The sequence below is a fragment of the Thalassophryne amazonica genome, chromosome 5 (assembly GCF_902500255.1).
Source record: "Thalassophryne amazonica chromosome 5, fThaAma1.1, whole genome shotgun sequence".
Classification (NCBI taxonomy): domain Eukaryota; kingdom Metazoa; phylum Chordata; class Actinopteri; order Batrachoidiformes; family Batrachoididae; genus Thalassophryne; species Thalassophryne amazonica.
In genome coordinates, this window is record NC_047107.1 from 77,246,698 (window position 1) to 77,274,563 (window position 27,866).

The window sequence follows — 27,866 nt, forward strand, 5'->3', positions numbered from 1 at the left end:
TTTGACCAAAACAAATCGTCATTAAACTTAAAACAGGGATGAAGTGGAGGTGTAAGAGTCACTAGGTGTTCACAGGAAAATTTCTATATTAATGTTTGTTTTCTCTTCTGTTTTGTTAGGTTTTGTTTCTCTAAAACTGTACTGTAGCATTATTACCATTATTGTTGCCATTATTATTAATATATAAATACATATAATCCTACACTTACAAACGCTGAGCCATTTATTACACAAAAATCCACACAAACGTACTAAGATGGGAACAGCTTAATGCCAACACTGAAAACACTATAGACATGCTAACGCATTAGTATCGGTCCCGTTTATGTTAATACTTCTATCAACTGTTTCAGAAGACCATAACAGGTCGGTTTAACAAAAAAGGTAAATATTACTCAGACATATGGTCTTTAGGGTTTTAACCTGGAAAAATTAAGATAAAGCGAAATAAAACAAAGAACCAACGAAGCAGCAGCAGATCGAAGCATTGCTTCACTGGTTCAAGCTTCAAAGCAAAGCTGCGCTACAGACCCAGGCTCTGTAATCAATGTCGAGAAATGATCATTTTCCTGACAAACGCCCTAAAACAACGGCCACTCTGTTGGACCAATAACGGAATCGTTAAGCAAAAAGGCTATTGATGTCGATGGATCGAATCATTTAACAATACCGAAAAGAACCAGTTCCTGATACCCATCCCTAGTCCTACGTAGGACAACCTCAGGGACAGTACACACCCCCAACACTCATTCCAGGTAGAGAAGACACTACAGCAGTCTGAAGTCCAGGACAACTAGGTTGGTGAACAGCTTCTACCCACAGGCCATTAGGCTTCTCAACAACTTGCACACTGACACCTCCACCACCTGAGTGACTTTTCCACCATCATTCTTATTACCATTATCCTGCAAGCATTTATAATAGCTCTACACTATTTATGCATCTATGCACCTTATGACTCCTGCACAGAAGTTCTGCTTTAAACTACACAATACTGCATAAATAGTACATCTAAACTGCACATCCTTTAGTGTATTATATTTTCTTCAGTCCAATGTGTATTTTTTTAATCTAATGTGAAGTTTCTACATGCAAATATTCTAGGGAGAATGAAGAGTGAGAATTTCATTGTGTGGTATAACTCCTGTTTTTACTGTGCACATGATTAAAAAAAAAAATCTAACTTCAATTGGTTCAGAAGACTGCTGCTAGAGTTTAAACCAGGAGAAGACAATTTGATGGCATTATCTCAATTCTAGTCACTTCACTAGCTTTAATTTGATCATACACAAGATCAGATTAAGATTTGTTTACTTATAAGAGATAAACTAGTATCCAGCTAGAACTTGATAAACCCGGTATGCCCTCTGTTTTTAAAGCAGGATTATTCTGTGTCCTAAGGATTAAGAAGATTTCTTCAGGCCACAGAGCCTAGTCATACCATATGCATGTGCTATGGAGCGGTTTGCTGGTTGAAATTAATCTAATTCTGTTGAATCTTAAATCTTAACTGAAGAATTTGTTCTCCAACCTACACTGAAGAAAAATATGAACTTTGTTTTTGCTCCCATTTTTCAAGAGCTGAACTCAAAGATCTACAGCATTTCCTATATAGACAAAAGACCCATTTCTCTCAAATATTGTTGACAAATCTGTTAATGAGCACTTCTTTGCTGAGATAATCCATCGACCTAGACAGGTGTGGCATATCAAGATGCTCATTAAACAGCATGATTATTGCACAGGTGTGCCTTAGGCAGGCCACGAAAAAGGCCACTCAGTTCGGTTTTATCACAGCACAATGCCACAGACGTTGCAAGTTTTGAGGGAGCGTGCAATTGGTATGCTGACTGCAAGAATGCCCACCAGAGCTGTTGCCTGTGAATTGAGTTTTCATTTCTCTACCATAAGCTGTCTCCTAAGGTGTTTCAGAGAATCTGGCAGTACACCCAACTGGCCTCACAACCACTGACCACACCAGAGCAGGACCTCCACATCCAGCATGTTCACATCCAAGATAGTCTGAGCCCACACAGATACTCACTGGTTTTCCGACCCCCACTAAACCCCCCCCAATAAAGCCAAATTGCACATTTCAGAGTGGCCTTTTATTGTGGCCAGCCTAAGGCACACTTGTGCAATAATCATGCTGTCTAATCAGCATCTTGATATGCCACACCTGTGAGGTTGGACAGATTATTTCAGCAAAGGAGAAGTGCTCACTAAGATCTGAACAATATTTGAGAAAAATCTGTCTTTTGAGTATATAGGAAGTGTTTTAGATGTTTGAGTTCAGCTCATGAAAAACGGGAACAAAAACAAAAGTGCTATCAAATACCCTATTTAAAATCAAATTTTAGTGATTGCTTAAGGAGTGATAACTTTTGCATAGCTAGTCACCATTTCCTGTAGACCACACCCTCTACTTTTAAGATTAGGCTTAAAACTTTCATTTTTGCTAAAGCTTATAGTTAGGGCTGGATCAGGTGACCCTGAACCATCCCTTAGTTATGCTGCTATAGACTTAGACTGCTGGGGGGTTCCCATGATGCACTGAGTGTTTCTTTCTCTTTTTGCTCTGTATGCACCACTCTGCATTTAATCATTAGTGACTGATCTCTGCTCCCCTCCGCAGCATGTCTTTTTCCTGGTTCTCTCCCTCAGCCCCAACCAGTCCCAGCAGAAGACTGCCCCTCCCTGAGCCTGGTTCTGCTGGAGGTTTCTTCCTGTTAAAAGGGAGTTTTTCCTTCCCACTGTCGCCAAGTGCTTGCTCACAGGGGGTCGTTTTGACCGTTGGGGTTTTTCCATAATTATTGTATGGCCTTGCCTTACAATATAAAGCGCCTTGGGGCAACTGTTTGTTGTTATTTGGCGCTATATAAATAAAATTGATTGACCACAGCATGCTCTGGTGTTCAGACATTTACCAGAGTATTGTGCCCAGTTCCTGTTGGTCAAGGTCTGACTGCTAGCAAGTTCAATGGGGGACAAGTTATTTTAAAGTGGAGGACCAAGGTTGGGTTGATCAAGTCCAAACAGGTTGGGCTGAATTGGTATCGACAAGAATAACAGGTAAATTTGGTGTATAACTGTTAAACATACAAGGCATAACAGCAAATCCTTTAAGGTTTTAAGCAAGTACAGAGAAAAAGATTTCTTGTGCACCCCTAGAAATATCAGATTACATGCTATACACACACAGGCTATGTGTCAACAGATCATATGTGGTTAAAGGAGGAGCATATGACCTGGACAGGACAACTGAAACCCAAACAACAACAAGCTCAGTTAACAGACTAACCTCTGTTCAGGTGTTTATACATTTTTGGGAGCTGAGGTTCTCATAACTTTTGCTTTGGTGTGGGCATTAAAATGTATGACTTGCTTATTTCCTCAGTAATCATGGATTAATTACCCAACATCATGGAGCTACAGATACCTGCTACAAATGCTGACAGCATCCAGAGTTGTTACACAATTTCAGTTAATGCAAATACCAGTATGCACAAACATTAAAGGATCTGTTCAGAAAATTAACCACAAACTATAACATTACAGATATTTGTAATAAAATGCTAAAAAAACAAAAAGGGACTAGCTTTGACAGTAGTTACATCCTGAGCCAGCTTCTGAACAACTGCAGTGTCAATCTCACTAAGTGACCACACCACAAATACATTTGGGGAACTGGGCTTTGTTGCATAGTGAACATAAACAATTATGTATGAAAGAAAATACATATTTAAGTTATATCATTGGATTTGTATTGGCACAAGTTTTACACCAGATCCTCTTCCTGACAACTCCACGTTACATGGACAATGGGCAGGGGTTTGAACCTGGAACCTTCCACACTGGAAACAAGCGCACTAATTGCTTGGTCACTACCCTATTAAGGAGACATACAGGTGCATCTCAAAGATTAGAACATCATGAAAAAGTTTGATTTCTTTTGGTCAAGTATTTCAGAGTGAAAAGTTTACATATTCCAGTTTCAATAAACTAAAAAATGTTACATTTTTATTTTAAGTTTTCTAATTACAGCTTACAGCTCCAAAAGAGAAAATGCATATCAAAATATGTCATGATATCAATTTTAAAAAGGGATCTATATTACAGTAATTTCTAACTTCTGAAATTTGTGCACTCTGGTTGTGGCTCCTTTTGAATGAATTCCTGCATCAGTGCAGCAGCGTGTGGAAATGAGTCTGCCACTGGTGAGGTGTTCTGAAAGCCCAGGTTGATTTGATAGCCTTCAGCTCATCTAGATTGTTGGTTCTGGTGTTTGATCTTCCTCTTGACAATACCACACAGATAATCTATGAGGTATTGTCTATGGGGCCAAGTACAGTCATACCATTGTCAGCAAACCAGTTACGAGGAGATTTGGCACTGTGGGCTGGTGCCAAGTCCCCTTGTGGAAGGTGTCTGTCTTCTGGACAACTTCAGCAATCTTACCCATGGTTGTGGTTGTATGCAAACAACCAGACATCTGTTTTCATACTGCATAAACAGTGACTTGAAATAGAATATTCTAATATTTGAGACATGGATTTTCTATTTTTTGGAGCTGAAGGACAATTATAAATACTAAAAAACCTCACTGAGGGTGAGTGGTATCTTGTTAATGAACGAGAGACTACCAAGAAGAAAGACCACCATGAAGAGGGACTGATAGGCAAGGCCATTCACTAAATTCATGTCAAATTTGGTGGCAAAAAAGAACAAACAATGACCAGAAATTTTGTTTGTGATTTCAGTGTTCAACCTTCCTCTGACCTTGACCCTTTTGTGCTGAAAGGTATCTCTATAGGACTGCTACATGTGAACTTACAACAGTTCGCAATGATGATTTGCATGCTTTCACACTTAAAAAAATCTCAATATTCTAAGTCATGACATAACCAAATGATGTCATAGCTTAAATTGTTTGATATATTATGGATCCTTTCATCAAGCCCTTTAATGTGGTGTATTACATGATACGCTTTCCTGAAATATAAAATGTGACACTTAGGTAACTCAAGGTAAACCCTGAAGGTCAAGGTTGATCGCTTATCCCAGGGAATGGCTTATGCGCCAGACTTACTATCCTGTGAAGACTGAGGCAAAACTTCAAAAAGTGTGACCAGGAAAGTTGTTTTGGTGATTTTAGTGTGACCTTGACCATTTGGTATGCTGAAAACAGTGGTGGGCACAGCTAACCAAAAAGTCAGCCTTGATAACCGCTAATCCGCTAAATGAAAACTTTCATAATTAAACCGAAAAAAAAAAATAGAAGCTACAGCTAACCACTAACTTTTAGTATTGACTCCGTTACACTATCAGCTACTGACAAACCAGTTTTGAGTTTAAGCACTGCCGACGTTTGAGTAGAATCAAAGGCGATCACAAACCCAACAGAGTCAGAGCTGTCTGTGCGCCCTGCCCACTGCTGGTAGGAAGAGTCATTTACATTAAACGTACACCGCCCCAGACGTGTGGCAAAAGGAATAAAAAGCAAAGCAGGTTTGACTTGTGGTTTGATTTAAAAATCAAATTGCAGACGGTTTATTGATATTAACGTTAAGTCATTTTTACAAAGTGAAAATATTAATTTGTTTTAAATTAATGCACTAATTCTGAAGGTTTGGGCATTAAAATTCAGATGCCAAAAGGCATAGGAAAATGAGCCTGTTTACTGTTGGCTGTTTATTTGTAAAAACCAATACACAAGTTACTGTAATGCGCGTGTTGGTTTTCACAAGTGAATTTGTAAATCATTTCTTTTCATTTGAAAAAAAAAAAAAAGCATTTGCAAAACAAAATTCTGTTATTCAGTGCACCGAATGGCAGCCGTGTGACAGTTTGATGCCATTTACACTCCCATCCAGTAGATGGCAGTGTTGCACATATTTGGGTCAAAGTCTATCGAACGGATTTTTGGTGAATCAATTTTCAGTTTTGCATACCTGTATATAGTGGGGGTTCAACCGAACCACCCCCCCGAGAGGGATTTATTATGCGAATTTTGCGAGTTAAACAAGGTCGCCAAATTAAATACCACTATTTTAATACATAACGTACATATTCATAATGTAAACGTGAATATTAATACAAACATATTAATACCATTAATATGTTTGAAACAAAACGCGAAATATCCCAGTTAATATTTGTACTTTTACAGTACCAATTAATTTTGTTCTTTTGTATAGAAGTGCCTACAAATTCCTTCGCCTGGTGTGTCGCTCTGCTTGGGTGGACTTGTGCTGCGAAAATTCGCTCCCAATTATTATGTATATGATATTTGTTGTAGGTGCCTGTTTAAAATGCTTATGTATTTTACATGTATATTATGTAATTAAGGTGTTTGTGTATAAAGTTTGCATTAATGTTATCTTGGTTCTTCCTGGGTGGTTCTTATGGCAACCGATCCAATCCAAGCAAGGACTATTTGTATATAAAAATGTATTTCCTAAAATTATACATTTTGGGTTTCAAATAAAATTTATGTAGCTTTTTACCCCTTGAAATCCTCAAAAAGCTTCTGCTTCAGGGGGCTTTGCCCCCGAGCTCCCCACGAGGGTGTTGCCCCTTGACCCCAACTTGGACCCCCAGCTCAAAGATTTGAACCCCCCTTTCACATTCCTATATACGGCCTTGTTTTGCAAGTGCCTTTTTTTTTTTTTACAGATGAAAAATAAGACAAATACATTGGTAAAAACCAACAGACGTTACAGTAACTTTTTTACAAATAAACCAACCATGGATGAGGAGGCTCATTTTCCCATAATGCCTTTCGGCATCTGAGTTTTAATGCTCATCCATCCATTTTCTTCCGCTTTATCTGGAGTCGGGTCACGAGGGCAGCAGCTCAAGTGAAGACGCCCAGACCTCCCGATCCACACACACCTCCCCCAGCTCGTCCGAGGGAACCCCAAGGCGTTCCCAAGCCAGCTGAGAGACGTAGTCACACCAGCGTGTCCTGGGTCTTCCCTGGGGCCTCCTCCTGATGGGACGTGCCCAGAACACCCCTCTAGCAAGGTGTCCAGGGGCATCCAGAAAAGATGCTGAAGCCACCTCAACTGGCTCCTTTCGACGTGGAGGAGCAGCGGCTCGTCTCCGAGCTCCTCCCGAGTGACCGAGCTCCTCACCCTATCTAAGGGAGCGCCCAGCCACCCTGCGGAGGAAACTCATCTCAGCCGCTTGTACTCGCGATCTCGTTCTTCCGGTCATGAGCCAAATCTCATGACCATAGGTGAGGATCAGAATGTAGACCAATCGGTAAATCGAGAACTTTGCCCCCCTACTCAGCTCTCTTCACTACGACGGTCCGATACAGTGACCGCATCACTGCCGACGCTGCACCTATCCGTCTGTCGATCTCACGCTCCATCTGTCCCTCACTCGTGAACAAGACCCTGAGATACTTAAACTCCACTTGAGACAAGGACACTCCGCTGACCTGAAGAGGGCAAAGCACCTTTTTCCAGTCAAGAATGATGGCCTCGGATTTGGAGGTGCTGATTTTCATCCCGGATGCTTCACACTCTGCTGCAAACCGCCCTAGTGCATGCTGAAGGTCCTGATTTGATGAAGCCAAGAGAACCACATCGTCCGCAAACAGCAGAGACGAGATTCTGTGGTTCCAAAACCAGACCCCCTCTACACCCTGGCTGCACATAGAAATTCTGTCCATAAAGATAATGAACAGAACCGATGACAAAGGGAAGCCCTGGAGGAGGCCAACGTGCACTGTAAACAGGTTTGACTTACTACCGGCAATGCGAACCAAGCTCCTGCTGCAGTCGTACAGGGACCGGATAGCCCTTAGCAAAGGGCCCACCTACCAACAAAGACAAGTAGGACTCCTTCAGCTTGACGGCATCCCTTACTTCCGGCGTCCACCACCGGGTTCAGGGATTGCCGCTGCGATAGGCACCAGAGACCTTGTGACCACAGCTACGAGCAGCCGCATCGACAATGGAGGTGGAGAACATGGTCCACTCAGATTCCATGTCTCCAACCTCCCCCGGGATCTGGGAGAAGCTCTCCCGGAGGTGGGAGTTGAAGACCTCGCTGACAGAGGGTTCCGCCAGTCATTCCCAGCAGACCCTCACGATACGTTTGGGACTGCCAGGTCTGACCAGCTTCCTCCCCTCCCAGCGGATCCAACTCACCACCAGGTGGTGATCGGTTGACAGCTCAGCCCCTCTCTTCACTTGAGTGTCCGAGACACGTGGCAGAAGGTCAGATGATACGACTACAAAGTCAATCATCGACCTCTGGCTCAGGGTGTCCTAGTGCCACGTGCACTTATGGACACCCTTGTGCTCGAACATGGTGTTTGTGATGGACAAACTGACTAACACAGAAGTCCAACAACTGAACACCACTCAGGTTCAGATCAGGGAGGTCGTGCTTCCTGATCACCCCCCTCCAGGTCTGACTGTCGCGGCCCACGTGGGCGTTGAAATCCCCCAGGAGAACAACGGAGTCCCCAGTCGGAGCGCTATCTAGTACCCCTCCCAGGGACTCCAAGAAGGTCGGGTACTCTGCACTGCCACTTGGCCCGTAGTCTGAGACAACAGTGAGAGACCTGTCCCTGACCCGAAGGCGTAGGGACGCGACCCTCTCGTTCACCGGAGTGAACTCCAACACATGGCGACTGATCTGGGGAGCAATAAGCAATGCGAACCCAGCTCTCCGCCTCTCCCCATGGGCAATGCCAGAAAGGTGGAGCGTCCAGCCCCTCTCCAGGAGTTGGGTACCAGAGCCCAAGCTGTCTCCTTCCCCCCCAGCGAGGTGACATTCCATGTCCCAACAGCCAGGGGCTGTGAGCGCGGACCGGGCCGCGGGGCTGCCGGGCCACCCGCCCTCGACCGCCACCCAATCCTCTCTGCACCTGACCCCCCATGGCCCCCTCTGCAGGTGGTGAACCTGCAGGAGGGGGGGCCAACATCGCTCTTTCAGGCTGAGCCTGGCCGGGACCCATGGGCTAAGGCCCAACCACCAGGTGCTCATGCGCTAGCCCCAAACCCAGGCCTGGCTCCAGGGTGGGGCCCCGGCTCCACCATACCGGGCGTCGTCTCGGTCCTTGATTTTTTACTGATCATGGGAGCTTCTGAACTGCCCTTAGTCTGACCATCACCTAAGACCCGTTTGCCTTGGGAATCCCTACAAGGGGCACAAAGCCCCCGACAACATAGCTCCTAGGATCATCTGGGTACGCAAACAACCCCCACCACGATAAGGTGGCAGCTAGAGGGGGAGGGTTTTAATACTCAAACCTTCAGAATTAGTGACTTAATTTAAAACTAAAAGATTTATGATATTTTCAATTTGTAAAAATGACAGTTGATGTTAAAAAAACGGCTAAAGTAGTTTGGTTTTTAAATCAAACCATAAGTCAAACCTGCTTTGCTTTTATGCCTTTTGCCACATCTGGGGCACTGCTGAATATAAATGAGTCTTCTTTTTGCAGCCAGGCTCCTTCTGCTGGGGTTGGGTTGAGCCCAGCTCCTCACAGCTGCAAAACAGACAGGAAATAACGTGTGATTTTAGGTTTTACAAATGTTTGACTGTTTGGCTTTACTATGCCAGCAAAAAAATTTTAGCGGACTAAAAGAAAGCAAAACTAAGTTTAGTGGAAGCTAACTTGTCTGCTGATGATTTGAGGTTAGCTGAAAAGCTAATCCACTAATAAGAAAGTTAGCTTCGCTAATTAGCAGAAATATGCCCACCAATGGCTGAAAGGCATCTCCATAGGCCTGCTATATGTGAACATACAAGAGTCTGCAATGATGATTTACATGTTTTTTCATACCTTAAAAATGTTAAATTTTGTAAGTTTTTTCATCTTGACGTCAAGAAATAACCCTAAATCTTTTGACTTATTTGAGATCCTCTCAAGCCCTTTATTTTGGTGTATTACATGACATGTTTGACTCAAAACTGAAATTTGACCTAATTTAGGCCACCACTGATCTCAAGTGAAACCCTGGATGTCAAGGTTGACTGCTTATCCCATGGCTTACAGGCAAGGCCAATCATTATGTTCCTGTCAAATTTGGAGGCAAAATTTAAAAAACTGCAACCAGGAAAGTTGTTTTGTTGAATTTAGTGTTTGAACCTCCTGTGACCTTGACCCTTGTGTGCTGAAAGGTGAAGTTGCAAGAGTCTGCAACATAAACTGTGCGCTGCAGAGAGAGTTAATTGTGAAAAATGCAATGATGACAAAAACTGTAAACATACATACCAAGTAATGCATCTTGCCAAAACGAACTCATTCAACATTCTAGTTTATGTATTAAAACTAAAATCTGTAAAATTTTCACTCTAAATACCTTAAAAGAAAAAAAAAATTGGGACTTTGGAACTTTCACAAATTTATTTTTTTGATACACGTGTAACTGGCAAGTCCTTCTGCAAGCAACAAGGAAAACCTTAACCAGGACAAGTGTGTTTGCTTGGAAGTTAAATTGGATCCACACATTAAACTGGACTACCTGGTTATCCTAACTACTATATGAAGCAAGAGCACTAATGATTGCCCTTTGACTTCACAACCTCACCTCTTTGCGCTTTGACTGGTGGATGACCCTGGCCTTTGAGGGAATCTTGCTCTCTGCTTTGCGAAGATTAAACTCAGCCTTGGGGCGGCTTGACTCCTGCAGTGCTTTCCACTCATCTAGGGTCATTTCCATGGCAACATGCACAAGCATCTCTGTATCAGTCTCTTCTGGAGATCTCAAATGGCACAGGACAAAGCTTTGACTTAGTTCTAATGACATTGCTGTCTCTTAAAAGAGAATTCATTGTGACAATGACCCCCTCAAGAAACAAACTGACTGCATCTGGAAAGTATTCACAGCTTCCACATTTTATGTTACAGCCATACTCTAAAATGGAGTAAATAAAATTTTTTCCCCTCAAAGTTCTACTCACAACACTCCATAATGACAACATGAAAAATGTTTTGAAATCTCAGCAAATTTATTAAAACTAAAATCAGTGTCACCAGCATTTGCTCAATACTTTGTTGATGCAGCTTTGACAGCAATTACAGCCTCAAGTCTTCTTGAATATGATTCCACAAGCTTGGCACGCCTATCTTTTCTATCATTTCTCGTTGCAGCACCTCAAGCTCTATCAGGTTGGATGAGAGCATCTGTGCACAGCCATTTTCAGATCTCTCCAGAGATGTTCAATTGGATTCAGGTCTGGACTCTGGCTGGGCCACTCAAGGACATTCACAGTTGTCATGAAGCCACTCCTTTGATGTCTTTGCTGTGTGCTTAGGGTCACTATCCTGCTGAAAAACAGTCTGAGGTCAAGAGTGCTCTGGAGCAGGTTTTCATCCAGGACATCTCTGTACATTGCGGCATTCATCTTTCCCTCAATCCTGACTACTCTCCCAGTTCCTGCTGCTGAAGAACATCCCCACAGCATGATGCTGCCACCACCATGCTTCACTGCAGGGATGGTGCCTGGTTTTCAGAGGTGTTGGTCTAGTGGTTAAGGGGAGGTGATGGTCTAGTGGTTAAGGTGTTGGGCTTGAGTCTAGAAGATCATGGGTTCAATCCCCACTTGACTGGAAAATCACTAAGGGCCCTTGGGCAAGACCTTTAATCCCCTATTGCTCCCAGTGTGTAGTGAGCGCCTTGTATGGCAGCACCTTGACATCGGGGTGAATGTGAGGCATAATTGTAAAGCGCTTTGAGCGTCTGATGCAGATGGAAAAGTGCTATATAAATGCAGTCCATTTACCATTTTTCACCAAATATGACATCTGGTATTCACCACTCTGGTACCAGAGAGTTCAGTTTTGTCTCAGACCAGAGACTTTTGTTTGCTTTTGCTAAGGAGTGGCTTCTGTTTGGCCACTACCATACAGGCCTGACTAGTGGATTGCTGCAGAGATGTCCTTCAGGAAGATTCTCTCCATAGAGGACTGCTGGAGCTCTGACTATCGGGTTCTTTGTCACCTCCCTAACTAAGGCCCTTCTCCCCTGATCGCTTAATTTAGACATGTGGCCAGCTCTAGGAAGAGTCCTGGTGGATCTGAACCTCTTCCATTTAGGGATCCACTGTGTTCATTGGGACCTTCAAATCAGCAGAAATGTTTCTGTACCCATCCCCAGATTTGTGCCTCGAGACAATCCTGTCTCCGAGGTCTACAGAGAATTCCTTTGACTTCATGCTTGGTTTGTGCTCTGACATTCACTGTCAGCTGTGGGACCTTATATGTAGACAGGTGTGTGTCTTTCCAAGTCATGTCCAATCAGCTGTATTTACCCCAAGTGAGCTCCAATTAAGTTGTAGAAATGTCAAGGATAAGTAGTGAAAACAGGATGCACCTGAGCTCAATTTGAGCTTCATGCAAAGCCTGTGAACAATATGTACATGTGATTTTAGTTTTATTTGTAATAAATTTGCCAAAAAAAAACTTCGTCAGAGTATTGTGTACAATTTTGAGGGAAAAATGAATTGATCCATTTTGGAATAAAATGTGGAAGAAGTGCAGCGCTGTGAATACTTTCCAGATACACTATTTTAGCAATTAAAATGACTGAGTCATTTATATTTATATTTTACACTTAATGTTCTATTGGTGTGTATCACATCCATACTGTCTCCTGTATCTATGACAAGTCTAAAATGCCATAACTGCTTTTATCTTAAAATCAGAGCCTGTAATACAAAACATCTTTCCAAGGTCAAATGACCCCATGCAGCTTTCCAACATTCTTAGCTGCACCAGTACAATTCCTGCATGCACACACAAATATGAATGAAACTGTAGGACAGGTTTTTCTGATTAAAAATACCAAAACATCACAAATAATTGCCTGGGGTCAAGTTACCCACTTTGTCACCTGAAGGTTAAACCGTAAATCCATGGCAACATATTGTAGTGCACACAAGCAATGCTGACATTTACAGGCCTAGAAATAGCATTTTTCCATGTTGAACTCAAATATTAGTCTGTACATAAATTCATTATGGAGCAGGTTTATACACGTACGTACACACATTTCAAAACTTACCATTTCTTCCATAAAACTGAAAATATCTTATCCACGTTTATCACAAAATGCATGATTTGTAGACTTGTTAAAGTTGGGGACATTCCAGACACTTTACTAAATTCATGTTATCAAAAAAACAAAAACAACCCATGTTCATCACTTACTGGATCTGAGCATCTACTGGTGATTGGGATTCTTCAGGTTTGTATGGGGCATTGGATGTCACCTCAGGCACCTCCATCAACTCCCTTCACGAAACCCATGGAACACAAATAATGCACAAGTCCTCACTGTGCCAACATGCACAAGATATTTATATGCTGCCAATCTGAGATTACAAACCCTGCAGTGTCCTCAACAGAGCCCCAGTTCCAGGGTCCTCTTCCTCCTCTCTTCTCCTCTGGAGAAACACCACTGCAGTGAGATAGCCATTGTGAAGAACAAAAGAGCACAAGCCGTCCAAAATGTGTTTAATTGAAATTAAAGGAGAATAAGTTACGTTCCACTGTGTCTATCATATTCCCTCTTTCCCCTCAGATTCAAGTTTTCAGAATTCCTGTTGTATCCTGCTCCTCCACCTCTTTGTCCTCTCCCAGCTCTGGTGCCCCCTCTACTTCTGGTGTCATAGGTGGCATTAAACCAAGTCCTGGAGACAAAGCAAATCAACTACTTTTTCCTGCACCACATGATCAGTGATTTGTATTCATTTTAGAATGGCCAAGAAAAACAGTAGGACAATTAGAGGGGTGATAAAGGCCAGATGCATTTCTTTGTTTATTCCATAAAATGTAGCACAGTTGATATACAGTTTGTCCTACTAAATCCACAAGCTTCATCTAAAAACAGGAAGCATCACTGTTCATTCTTTGGCTCTTGAATTTGATACTGCAAAATAGAATTACAGTACTTTTATACACCATTATAAACTAAGTGCATTCCATCAATTGTTTAAACTTGTTAACCAGCAGATAGAGGGTTTACATACAGCACATCCACAAAGTATTAACAGTGCTTCCCTTTCTCCACATTGTGTTACAGCCTTATTCCAAAATGGAATAAATTCAAAATATCCCATAATGACAATGTGCAAAAAAATGAGGTTTTTTGGCAAATTTATGTATAACAAACAACTAAAAACCCACATGTACATAATTATTCGCAGCCTTTGCCGTGAAGCTCAAAATTGAGCTCAGGTGCACGCTGTTTCCACTGATCCTTGAGATGTTTCTACAGCTTAGTTGAGTCCACCTGGGGCAAATACAGCTGATTGGACGATGTGGAAAGGCACACCTGTCTACATATAAGGTCCCACAGTTGACAGTGCAGTCAGAGCACAAACCAAGCATGAAGTCAAAGGAATTGTCTGATACCTCTGAGACAGGATTGTCTTGAGGCACAAATATAGGGAAGGATACAGAAACATTTCAGCTGCTTTGAAGGTTCCAATGAGCACAGTGGACGCCAACCATATGTTCGAATCCACCAGGACTCTTTCTTGAGCTCGCCGCCTGTCTAAGACTGGGGAGAAGGGCTTTAGTCAGGGAGGTGACCAAGAACCCAATGGTCACCATCAGAGCTCCAGCATTCCTCTGGAAAGACGAGAATCTCCCAGAAGGACAACCATCTCTGCAACAATCCACCAATCAGGCCTGTATGGTGGCCAGAAGAAAGCCACTCCTTAGTAAAAGGAGCATGGCAGCCCACCTGGAGTTTGCCAAAAGGCACCTGAAGGACTCAAACCACAATAAAAAATTCTCTGGTCTAATGAGAAAAACTGAACTTTGGCATGAATGCCAGTAAACCAGGCACTGCTCATCACCTAGCCAATACCATCCATACAGTGAAGCATGGTGGTGGCAGCATCATGCTGTCAGGATATTTTTCAGCAGCAGGAACTGGGAGAGTAGTCAGGATTGAGGGAAAGATGAATGCAGCAATGTACAGAGACATCCGGAATGAAAACCTACTCCAGAGCGCTCTTGACCTCAGACTGTTACTGGGGTGACAGTTCATCTTTCAGAAGGACAATGAGCTTAAGCGCAGCCAAGATAAAGGAGTGGCTTCAGGACAACTGAATGTCCTTGGGTGGCCCAGACCTCAGATTGAACATCTCTTGAGAGATCTGAAAATAGCTGTGCACCAACACTCCCTATCCAACCTGATGGAGCTTGAGAGATGCGGCAAAGAGGAATGGGCAAAAGTGCCCAAAGATAGGTGCGTTAAGCTTGTGGTATATCCAAGAAGACCTGAGTCTGTAACTGCTATCAAAGGTGCATCTACAAAGTACTGAGCAAAGGGTGTGAATACTTTTTTTTTTTTTTTAACAAGTTGGCAAATTAAAAAAAAAACTATGTTATCATTATGGGGTATTGCAAGTACCCCCCTCTAGCTGCCACCTTATCGTGGTGGGGGAGTTTGCGTACCCGGATGATCCTAGGAGCTATGTTGTCGGGGGCTTTGTGCCCCTTGTAGGGTTTTTCAAGGCAAACAGGTCCTAGGTGACGGGTCAGACTAAGGGCAGTTCAGAAGCTGCCATAATCAGTAAAAAAAAAAAAAAAAAAAGAAGTCAAGGACCGAGACGTCGCCCGGTATGGCGGAGCCGGGGCCCCACCCTGGAGCCAGGCCTGGGGTTGGGGTTCGCACGCTAGCGCCTGGTGGTCGGGCTTAAGCCATGGGGCCCGGCTGGGCTCAGCCCGAAACAGCGATGTGGGCCTGCCCTCCTGTGGGTTCACCACCTGCAGAGGGGGGCCATGGGGGTCAGGTGCAGAGGATTGGGTGGCGGTTGAGGGCGGGTGGCCCGGCCTGCGCTCACAGCCCCTGGCTGTTGGGACGTGGAATGTCACCTTGCTGGGGGGGAAGGAGCCTGAGCTTGTGTGGGAGGTTGAGAAATACCGACTAGAGATAGTCGGGCTCACCTCCACGCACAGCTTGGGCTCTGGTACCCAACTCCTGGAGAGGGGCTGTACGCTCCACTTTTCTGGCATTGCCCACGGGGGGAGGCGGAGAGCTGGGGGTCGCATTGCTTATTGCTCCCCAGCTCAGTCGCCATGTGTTGGAGTTCACTCCGGTGAATGAGAGGGTCGTTCACCGGAGTGAGCGACCACAGAATCGCGTCTCTGCTGTTTGCGGATGATGTGGTTCTGTTGGCTTCGTCAAATCAGGATCTTCAGCGTGCACTGGGGTGGTTTGCAGCCGGGTGTGAAGCGTCCGGGATGAAAATCAGCACCTCCAAATCTGAGGCCATAGTTTGACTGGAAAAAGGTGCTTTGCCCTCTTCAGGTCAGTGGAGTGTCCTTACCTCAAGTGGAGGAGTTTAAGTATCTCGGGGTCTTGTTCACAAGTGAGGGACGGATGGAGCATGAGATCGATAGACGGATCGGTGCAGCATCCACAGTGATGCGGTCGCTGTATCAGACCGCCGTGGTGAAGAGAGAGCTGAGTAGGGGGGCAAAGCTCTTGATTTACCGATGAGATTTGGCTCATGACCGAAAGAACGAGATTGCGGATACAAGCGGCCGAGATGAATTTCCTTCGCAGGGTGGCGGATAGAGCAGAAGAAAATGGATGATGGATGGGTGGATGCAAGTAGAATTTTGAGGGGAAATTTTTTTACTCAGTTTTGGAATAAGGTTGTAACAAAATGTGAATAAAGTGAAGCGCTATGAATACTTTCTGGATGCACTGTAAATGACCATTTTGTAAAATACTGCAACACTGTCACCCTTACTCACATGTGCCAACATACTTTGAGAAAGCAGACTCTTGTGGGTAGTCCTCTTGATCCTGGTTGGTCCTATACTGTCCGACAGCAGCCTTCCTCATGCCCCTCTGTACTCCTCTGCTGTTGCTCTCAGCCAGTATGCCGTGTGCCCCTTGCTTGCGCACTGTAGACCAAATTAAGTCATGGAAATTCAATTTGTGGCATTTTATGTTTTACACCTTCCACTTGTCAAGCTTAAGTGTATGAATATTTGAGTCAAACACCACAGTCTTGAGTCACTGATGACCTATTAATTTCCTCCATAGCCAATACACAAAAGAGATCAGCATAAGGTGATGAGAGAAGTGGAAATGACCTAAGAAAGAGTATATAGTGATTATGTTTACATGCAGCCAATAACCCTTTCATAACTGGAATATTAGCAATAACCCAGTTGCACACGCCCATGTAAACACCCGCAAAAACCCAAATATGACCCCTGGGTTACTCCTTTTGTAACACAAATATCAGGTCATATAAATGCGCATCGGAATATCCCCATAGAAAGGAACATTTCTATCCACAAGGAATCTTGGTCTTTTGAGTACGGCAACTACTTTATGCGGCGCGCGCAACCCACTGGAAACCACAGAAGCATAGGTAAACAAGTATGGCGAAATCCAGATGCCGCAGCACAGCACCACACTTTTGGAGCAAGGAGGAAACCGAATACTTCAGTAGTATCGTGAAAGACATGAATATGTCTTGACGGAAATGACGCATATTTGCGTCATTACGTTCTCCGTGCGTCTGGATGTTGTCCATGCATTGCTGTTTAGATGGGGATATTCCAAATGATAACAGTGACCATGTGTACAGGAGTACCTCTGTCTGCTTAAGCATGTAAACGGTTTATCCCTAATGATTCAGAAACTGGAATATTGACCTTAACCCGAATATTAACGGCATGTAAACGTAGTGAGTTGTACATTATGTTGAGCACTAAGGAGGGAGAAAGGACTGTACAAATTGGCCAGAAAGAGCAAAGATTAAAAAGGCTAAAGGTTGTGGGTGGAAAAGTGCTGACAAGCAAGTTTGTGTTGAGGTGGAGGGAGTGCTTTGAGGAGCTGACGAATGAAGAAAATTAGAGGGCTGGATGTGGAGAGAGAATCAAGAAGTTAAGGATTAGCAGGTGGTCCAGATGATAACAGTGAAAGGATGGAGCTGTTTAAGAGCGATGGCAACACAGAGCTGTTTAACTCCCAGGGGGCCACAGCTGTGCCTGTGCAACCAAGCCAGTTTTCATTCACATTTTTATTAAGTCAATGACTGAATTCAGACTTCATTTGGCCCCTTCTGAAAGAACTTAGCTGGAGTTTCCATCTTCCCTTAAGAATGTGTCACTCAGCCAATTGAATGTACAGGCCAGAGATGATCACATGGTCAGTGCTACCTTCTGCTCTCAGCAGAGAGAAGCACTCTAACATGCACCTTGTCAGTCTGGGATTCTCAGTGGAACATGGGGGAAGAAGTCAAAAAGAGCCTTTTCAATGACTGGAGAACACTAATTTCTATTCAGCATTTCACTAAAAGAAATTGTGGAAATGCATGGAGGAAAATTTTTTCATCTGATTGTGCATATAGTAACTGAACTGTATTGCATGGATGTCAGCCTTTCAGTGACTGATTTTACTTCATTTGAAAATTGACACCTAGCCGACTTTCATAAATTATGTTTTACAAATGTTATTTTGCAGTGTAGAGTACAGACTGCTCCAAACATGTTATCTGAATAGTTGATCCTGCTGTGCACTCCATGGGGCAACAGCTCCGTTACCAAGTATGTGTTTGTTTTGGTGTTTGACAAAAACTGTACATTCATCTTACCACTTAAAAGTGATCATATATCCCTTGCCATTGGTTATTCCTACTATAAAAGCAAACATTGATATTCCTAGTTTCTTTTGGCCACTGGAAGCTCTACAAAAAAGCGTAGGTGAAATTAACAAATGACGCTTCATATACATATATGCTGCAGTCTTTAGTGTCATTTTATCCAATCACAAAAAATTGTTAATGTACAGTGACAGACAGCATGTTCTCAATATGCATGATTACATTTTCATTTGACGTTAAACATCGATCTGAAACTGTTTTACACTTGTGGCCAGAGGACTTCAGCAAACCCATTTCTAAAACCAAACTAGTTCATCCACATCAATCTATTTTCACTTAAGATTTTTTTAATTTCTTGAAACATTTCATATTTTCAGTTTTAGAGTTAAATTGTATCTTTAGCGTTACTGACAAATCTGAGATTGTTCTGAACATTATGCAACATTTACAAAGGGGAATTGTTGAAGGTATGAAAATAGAGAAAAAGCCCTTGGGACCCCAGAATGTTAAAATGTCGATAACTGTACTGGTGCTACAGTCTGATTGTCCTCCATCTCAGTCCCTCTGCCTTCACTGCGTGTCCGTCATTTGGGAGCATCAGCAGCATTTAACTCATTACCGCTTCATTTCTGCTTAAAACTGAACCCAGTCATCTCAGCAACAGATCTAAGCTTTTGTACAACTCATTTCCACATAAATCCATTTAATAAATTACAGTAAGTCCTAAACATGACTTGATATTAATGAAACCCAGTGCAACTGACACTACACAGGGGTATTCTACTCATTCCAGAAAGGGCCGAGAGGGTGCAGGTTTTCTTCGCAACTACACACGCCACCAGGTGATTTCACTGATTCCATTTGATCAAAGCGATGTTAATCAGTGAAATCACCCAGTGGAGTGGGTAGTTTTAAAGAAAACCTGCACCCTCTGCCCTTTCTGGAATGCGTTGAAGAGCCGTGCACTACACCCAAACCGACCAAAGGCAATAGCATGATTATTAATGATCAGCTGACAAAGTAAAACCTCAAATCATTCTAAAGTCAGTTTTAATCAGAAACGAGGCAATAATCTGTTAATTGCTGCTGACACTCCAAAATGACGCACGCGCACTGAAGGCAGGGGAAACGATCAGGCCGCAACACCGATACTGCTTTTAAGAATAAGGGTAATGTGCAGAGCTGCAGTACCTATAGCATGAAGTTGATCAGCTACAGCATGATGTGATGTGTAGTCAAAGATAGGCTGAAGAAATCTGAAGATCAACAACCAGCAACATGGTTTCATGCTATGAACGAACGACAGGTGCAATGTTTCCTCAGAGTGCAGCATGAGAAGGCTAGAAGGAGTTTCATTATGACTTGGATCTAGAGAAAGCTTATGACATGGTACAAAGAAGAGTTCTGTATTCTATGAAGAAGTCTGGATTGGCAGAGAGGTGTAAAGGTGTTGAAACTACATGAACAAGAACAGTGACAGCTGTAATCTACAGTAGGAATGACAGATGCACTCAATGTGGATTACATCAAGGATGGGCTCAGAATTCAAATGGGGATGATAGATTGACTGTTTAGGTTAGACATGAGTTGACATGGACTAAGGAACAACAAGGTGGTTAGATCAGTTTAATACTTGAGGTTGACAGTTCCAATTAATGGAGAGTTTGCTAGTAGTAAAGAAGAGTACAGGTGGGGTGAAGCAGGTGGAGAAGACTGAAAGGAGTAATTTGTGACAAAATGGTAGCCATGTTGTGCATCTTTGAGGCAGTGAGGCTAGCAAAGACTGGGCAGCACTGGAGGTGGACAGGATTAAGAATGAACATAGAGGTCTTTGGAGTAGAGCAGTGATTTGGACATGCAGAGAGGGAGGGGTTAAGGGTATACTGGGAGAAGGACTCAAAGGACCAACCTGACAGGGAAGAGGGAGGTTAAAGTTAGACACTGATGTGAGGGAGGCCCTTCCGGTGGGGGGTGAGAGAAGATGCAGAGGACAAGGTGAGATTGAGACATCTTCTGTTAACACACCTAATAGCAGTGACTGAAAGGAGGAGATAGAGTGTTACACTGCTCAGAACAGAGACCGATTAGTTTCAATCAACTAATACAGCAAGAAACTGAACCAGCAAATCTTTACCCAGCTCTGGGTAAAGACAAGGTAAAGGTTATCTAATAACATTCAGGCATCTTGTAGTCAGTTTATTGTGTCACACAGACATTCTAACAGACAGAAGTAAATGTTTAGATAGACTGCTTGGCTACAGTTAAAGTTAAACTTATTTGTAATAAGCCATTATACTGTCCATATACAATAGACGTCTATCGAGTTTTGTTGAACGGGCTATGTGAAGCCTGGCTTAAACCTACAGCTGTCCTCCCCTTAAATGAGGCCTGCCCACCAGCATATACATTTAGTCACATCCCTCGTGATGCGAAGCAAGGCAGGGGTGTTGCTCTTTATAAATCTTGGTTTAGCTTATTAGCAGTTGGGGGTTACAAATATCACTCGTTTGAGCACCTGATTCTCCGCTCTGCTCAGGATATTACATTGCCAAGGTCAGAAGAATAAAAATCAGTCATACGAGGTCTGTCCATAAAGTATCGTACCTTTTTATTTTTATTTTTTTAAAGTATATGGATTTGATTCATATGTTTTCACGTCAGACAAGCTGAACCCTTGTGCGCATGCGTGAGTTTTTCCACGCCTGTCGGTGACGTCATTCGCCTGTGAGCACGCCTTGTGGAAGGAGTGGTCCCGCCCCGTCGTCGGATTTTCATTGTCTGGAAATGGCGGAATGATTTGGGGGGTTTTTTTTCCATCAGAATTTTTTCAGAAGCTGTTAGAGACTGGCACCTGGAACCCATTCGAAAATTTATCTGGCTTTCGGTGAAAATTTTACGGGCTTCACAGAGAATAAGTCTGTTAGTACAGCTTTAAGGACCCCTTTAAGGACGCTCGGCGCATCGCGCTCCGAGCTGCGATGATGCGGCACAAGCCACCGGACCATTTCTAAACGGATGGCTCTGTGGATACGAGACCGTTGTGTGCTCTCTGGTTATCACAAGAGCTGGACATCAACCATTTTCTGCCAGATCTCACTTTTAACAAGATTTTGTCGTGGAAAGCCGTGCAGGGCTTTGTGTGTCAGGACCGATTCACTGTTCGAGCGAGACAAAGAACGCCTCCGTTTCGGCGTGCTAGAGGACAAGTTCGGACATGCCAGCTCTCCACAATTTCTCATAACTCACTCGACTGGTAAGCACTGAAAGCCGAGATAGGCATGTCCGAACTTGTCCTATGGCACACCGAAACAGAGGTCTTCCTTTGTCTCGCTTCCAAAGCGAATCGGTCGTGACGCGCAAAGCCTCCACGCGGCTTTCCACGACAAAACTCTCTTGTTAAAAGTGAAATCTGCGGAAATGGCTGATGTCCAGCTCTTGTGATAACCAGAGAAAGAGCACACAACGGTCTCGTATCCACAGAGCCATCCGTTTAGAAATGGTCTGGTGGCTTGTGCCGCGTCGTCGCAGCTCGGTGCGCCAAGCGTCCTTAAAGGGGTCCTTAAAGCTGTACTAACAGACCTTATTCTCTGTGAAGCCCGTAAAATTTTCACCGAAAGCCAGATAAATTTTTCGAATGGTTTCCAGGTGCCAGTCTCTAACAGCTTCTGAAAAAATTCTGATGGAAAAAACCCCAAATCATTCCGCCATTTCCAGACAATGAAAATCCGACGGGGCGGGACCACTCCTTCCACAAGGCGTGCTCACAGGCGAATGACGTCACCGACAGGCGTGGAAAAACTCACGCATGCGCATGAGGGTTCAAGCTTGTCTGACATGAAAACATATGAATCAAATCCATATAGTTTAAAAAATAAAAAGGTACGATACTTTATGGACAGACCTCGTATTACTTTGTCACTGTATATAGGCTTTCCTGGCCCATATTCTGAATTCTTAGATGAATTTGTGTGTTCATCTCTAACTTGTCAACTAGTGTCAATAACATTCTGATCATTGGCTACTTTAACGTTCATATAAATAAGCCTTCTGATCCCCTCTGCAAGTATTTATGGAAATTGTGGATGCATTAGGATTTCGGCAATGCATTCGGGATTCGACGCACATTAGTGGAAATGCCCCTGGATCTGGTTCTTGCACGTGGTATTGCTGTCACGAATATTGACATCATGCCTCTTACATCAGTGGTGTCTGATTACTCATTTAAGTTTACAGTTTCGCTGCCGTGTTTAGCGGACCAACAACCTTATATAGCATTATGGCGATGCATCAACTCCTCAACTAAGACTGAACTCGAAGCTAGACTGCCTGATGTCTTAGCTTCACATCTGACAAATACCCAGTCAGTAGACAGACTTGTGGATAGTTTAAACTCATTGCTCAAAACTACACTCGACATGATTGCACCACCTGTGTTAAAACCACACTCCCCCAAATCACAGTCACCTTGGTTCAATGATTATCTGCGTGACCTCAAGCATAAAGCAAGAGGTCTAGAATGGAAATGGCGTTCAAAATTAGAAGTATTTCACCTTGCGTGGCGTGATGCTATCTTAGACTATAAGCATGCATTATTGGCTACAAAGCCGACTTACTCTGATTTGATCAACAAAAACAAGCATAACTCAAGTTCTTGTTCGACACGGTGGGCAACACTTATGCATGGACAACCACCTGTAGTTCGCTCTCCTTTTACAGCACAAGATTTCCTGGATTACTTTGGGAAGAAAATAGAAGACATCAGGTTAAACATATCCCGGCATGCCTTAACCCAGCCACTACACCCTGCTATTGAGGTGGGCGCCACTACTGAGGTATTACCTAGATTTACAGAATTTGATGGTATCTCTCTAGACATGCTGACGAAACTCATAACGTCAACAAAAAGCACAACCTGTTTATTTGATCCTATACCAACAAAACTATTTAAGGACCTGTGGCCCACTCTTGGGCCAGCTATGCTGGAAATTATTAATCTTTCTTTAACTTCTGGATCTGTTCCTAAATGTTTCAAATCTGCAGTGATTAAACCATTACTTAAGAAATCTAATCTTGACCCTAGTGTATTGACAAACTATTGGCCGATATGAAATCTATCATTTTTCTCTAAAATTCTGGAAAAAGTGGTGTCACAGCAGCTCGTAGACTATCTTACTGAGAATAATCTGAGCCACTGCAGTCTGCTTTTAGAAAATATCATTCCACAGAGACAGCCCTCACTAAAGTGGTGAATAATCTTCTGCTTACAATGGATTCGGACACCACTACGGTTCTGTTGCTGTTAGATCTCAGTGCTGCATTTGATCCAGTGGATCATCACATTCTACTTGATAGGCTGGAAAATCATTTTGGGATTACTGGGAGTGCCCTTGCATGGCTGACGTCACACTTGACCAGTCCTCACTGTTTTGTACAGTAACACTACCTGTAACCTAATGAATGAAATTTGGGGTCCACAGGGGTCTGTCTTAGGCTCCCTGCTTTCATCCCTTTATATAGCACCCCTTGGGCACATATTGCGGTGTTTTGGGATTACCTTTCACTGCTATGCAGATGATACTCAGTTATACATGTCGATAACTGCTGGTAATCTCGTTCACATAAATCCTTAGAAGATTGCCTGCATCAGTGAAGTTGGATGTCTAGAAACTTCCAACTTTTAAACTGATCAGCTGAAATGATTGGTCTTGGTCCAGTGAGGACATCGGCATCAATTTGACCAGTTAACGCTCAGCCTCGGCTCGTGTATCATACCTCACACTGACAAAGTGAGGACCTTGGGGTAATTTTTGATCCTTTGTTGTTCCTTTGGCCTCCACATTACAAATATTACTAGGACTGCTTTCTTCCACCTGCAAAATATAGCGAAGAGTCGTCCCATCTGTCTATGGCTGATGCTGAGACCCTGATTCCATGCATTTATCTCTTCTAGACTGGACTACTGCAATGTTCTATTTTCTGGTTTACCGCCACGTCTAGCATTAGGGGTCTCCAAACTGGTTCAAAATGCTGCAGCCAGACTTGACACGAAGCAGAACGTTCGACCACATTACACCCATTCTGGCATCCCTTCACTGGCTTCCTGTCCCAGTGAGATCAGATTTTAAGGTTCTGCTACTAACTTATAAAATTATTCATGGTCTGGCACCTCCCTACCTAGCTGACCTAATTAAACCTTACGTACCTGTTAAGGATTTTATATATATATATATATATATATATATATATATATATATATATATATATATATATATATATATATATGTTATCACTGTTAAACATTTGTACCTTCGTCTTCTTTCTTATGAAAACGGTGTTGTGCTGTTTGCACCTAACCCCGAGAATGTATGTGTTATTCAACCTTGTTTAGCACTCTGGGGTCAATCTGAGCTGGGAATGAAGGGCTGGATGTACTTATTATTATAATATAACTTTGTTTTCGCAGTTTACTGGGAGTAAGAGAACGTTTTGACTGTTGTGATGTGGTGCTTAGTGTGAAGGAGTGTGAAGGACAGGACACTTCAGGCAGATGCAGAACAGCTGATAACTGCAACAGACGAACGAGATGTGCTGACCTGTGTAAAAGAAAGTGTTCTTCCTTACAGCTGCACTTATTGACGTATGCGTTTATGTTACGGGAAGAAACTTGTCTTGCGTCATCACCCCACCCTTAGGACAAGTTTTTTTGTTTATGTGATGAGGGCGTCTCTTAATAAAAAGACCGGAAAAGCAGGCCAGACTTTAGTGTAGCCTTGGTGTACAGCCTGACTGCACTCCGCGCGTAAAATTTGACTTTCTGTCTCACTGGTGTTTCTTGATTCTGTTTATCTTGTTAAAGGTTTTAAAAATGTTTGGAGGAGAAAATACCCAACATTGACTGGGGGCTACGTCCGGGATCTCAACAACACCGGAGGTGTCCGGCGGAGGTCGTCAAGTCCAGACGTAAATCCTTGGCCAAGGTCCGATCGATCGATTGATCGTGTCTGCAATTGTCGACCACCGTTGGCATCGTCTGGTGACGAGATCTTTCCGAAGAAGACAGACAGGAAGTCGAGTCAGTGAGTAAACTTTTCTTTGTAAACAGTACTGAGTGAGTGCGTGATCAGATCACATAAAACAGTTAAATTCCGCAAGCGATGATACAGAATCGTCTGTTAATGCAAAGCAGTTAAACTCTGTAAGGAGGGTGCGGACTCCTCTGTTTATATACGCGTACCGGTAGGGGATAAAAGTGATCACATAAAACAGTTAAATTCCGCAAGCGAGATACAGAATCGTCTGTTAATGAAACACAGTTAAACTCTGTAAGGAGGGCGGACTCCTCTACGGTTGCGAGGGACGCACGTAGTTTAAATTCCGGAAGGAGGATACGGACTCCTCTGTTTTAATACGTAAAGGAAATCCGGGTAGAAATACGTGCACTGTAAAAAGCAGTTAAATTTGACAGGGACGGCGGTAGTCCCCTAATGCAGGACATTAGTTAAATTTCACGGGACGGCGAGCTCCCCTGGCATAAGAATACGAGTTACGATTATTAAAAGTGTTTCTATGTGTCCTAGTGTATTGTGTAAGTGTAAATAACTGTGTGAAAGTGTAATACTTTGGACAACGTTAGTGACAACCGTGCGTGTGGAAGCAGCAGGCAAGTGATTCCGCTTCCTACGGGGAGGTGAAAGGAATCAACCACACGACGGCAATTAATTGTCACGTCCAAAGAAAGTGTGAAAACTTCAGATTTAGAACACCCTAGGTGTGCCCCCGTCTGAAGTCCAAATTATAACAAGGGATAAAAAAATATAATAAAAATGGGGGGTAAGACGTCTAAAATAAGGAAAATTTATTCAACTGACGACTGGACATTTATGGAAGCAAAAAAATCCAAAAGCAACAAAGAAATTGGAGACCTGGATAAATAACATGACTGACGGACGACCCTGACCTGATCAGTATACAGAAGCTAAAGAAGGAGTTAGAACAGGAACATAAAGGTGATGAGAAAAAGATGCAGAAAGTAGGGGCAGATTTAGTGGCATTTGGGAGGAGGAAGCAGAGAACAGACAGAAGCGAGCAGAGAAGCGACGATTAGAGAAAGCAAGGAAAAAGAAAGCTGTAGGTAAGGCAGAAGAAGATGTGATAATTCAGCACAGAGAACCAGAACAGCCTCAGCAACCACCGCCGGCTGGATCGTCGGTGACAAAGAGACCTTTATCTCTACCAGAGGATGACGATGTACCGCCACCACAGTATGATTTGGCAGTAAAACCTAAGGTAAAAGTGAAAAACCTGAAAAACCAAAAACCACAAACACGCAGTCAAGCCAAAGTGCCTACAGCCCCTCCCATGGTGGAACATAGTGATCAGGGAGGTGCCTATCCTATGATAGAAGTACCAAATCCTCGTGCAGGAACAGCAGGACAGCTATCAACCATGCTCGTTTATCGGACATGGAATGCTGATGATATCAAAGCAGCAGTCGACATGATACCATCGCCACATGTCGATATCGAGGGCTTTCTGCAGGATATAGAAAACATTAGAACATCTTACCACCTTAATGGACCTGAAGTCCAACAGGTGTGGATGAAAGCATGTGGCCCTAAATGGAGTCAGATACGTGGGGACTGGAATCCTGCAGACCAACAAGGCGTACCACTGACACATGATGATCTAGTCTTGAAAACAAGAGTGGAAGCTATGATTACACATGCAAAAGGTGTGTTAGGACCAAAGATAAATTATACTGAAATTACCAGGACAACACAGAAAGAAGGAGAACCATGGACAGAGTTTAGATGCAGATTTGAGAGTGTATTTAGGGTCCATAGTGGCATATTGCCAGGAACACCAGTGTATGAAAACAAATTGAAAAATATTTCACCTGTGAAGCTGACAATGACCGATTTGATTCATGATGGCAACTCAACAGCCGTCATAACAGTAACAGGTGCCACTGAAGATGTTTTAAAATTGAGATTCACAGGTATGCCATTACATGTGTCACTTTGTAAACCATATTTGACAGAATGGCAAGAATTGGGACTGACAGTCATAACAGCTTTGTCAGCCACTGATTGGAGCAGAGTTGGACCACGAACGGAGTTCAGTCCATCAACTAAATTGTATAAAGTGCCAGTTAATGTCTCATTGGTGCTGACAGCTGGAACAACATTGATGTGTCCACTTCACAATCCTGAGTGTTTCAGTTGAGTCCTGAAGAAGATGATCTTCTCTCTTCGGTA

General features: G+C 43.2%; 1 protein-coding gene across 2 annotated transcripts in view; it reads right to left on the reverse strand.

The window, feature by feature from the left end:
* LOC117509819 (intracellular hyaluronan-binding protein 4-like) overlaps positions 1–27,866 on the reverse strand; it is a 47,926-nt gene that overhangs the window by 11,778 nt on the left and 8,282 nt on the right. Inside the window, exons 3-7 of one of the 2 annotated variants that reach the window (XM_034169474.1) lie at positions 16,759–16,897; positions 13,513–13,629; positions 13,356–13,427; positions 13,178–13,261; positions 10,557–10,731 (exon numbers count right to left, since the gene is read on the reverse strand). In XM_034169474.1, the coding sequence (XP_034025365.1) occupies positions 10,557–10,731; positions 13,178–13,261; positions 13,356–13,427; positions 13,513–13,629; positions 16,759–16,835 (525 nt within the window). In that variant the 5' untranslated portion in view covers positions 16,836–16,897. Of the gene's footprint in view, positions 1–10,556; positions 10,732–13,177; positions 13,262–13,355; positions 13,428–13,512; positions 13,660–16,758; positions 16,898–27,866 lie in introns of both variants that reach the window. The other variant, XM_034169473.1, reaches the window with a different exon arrangement.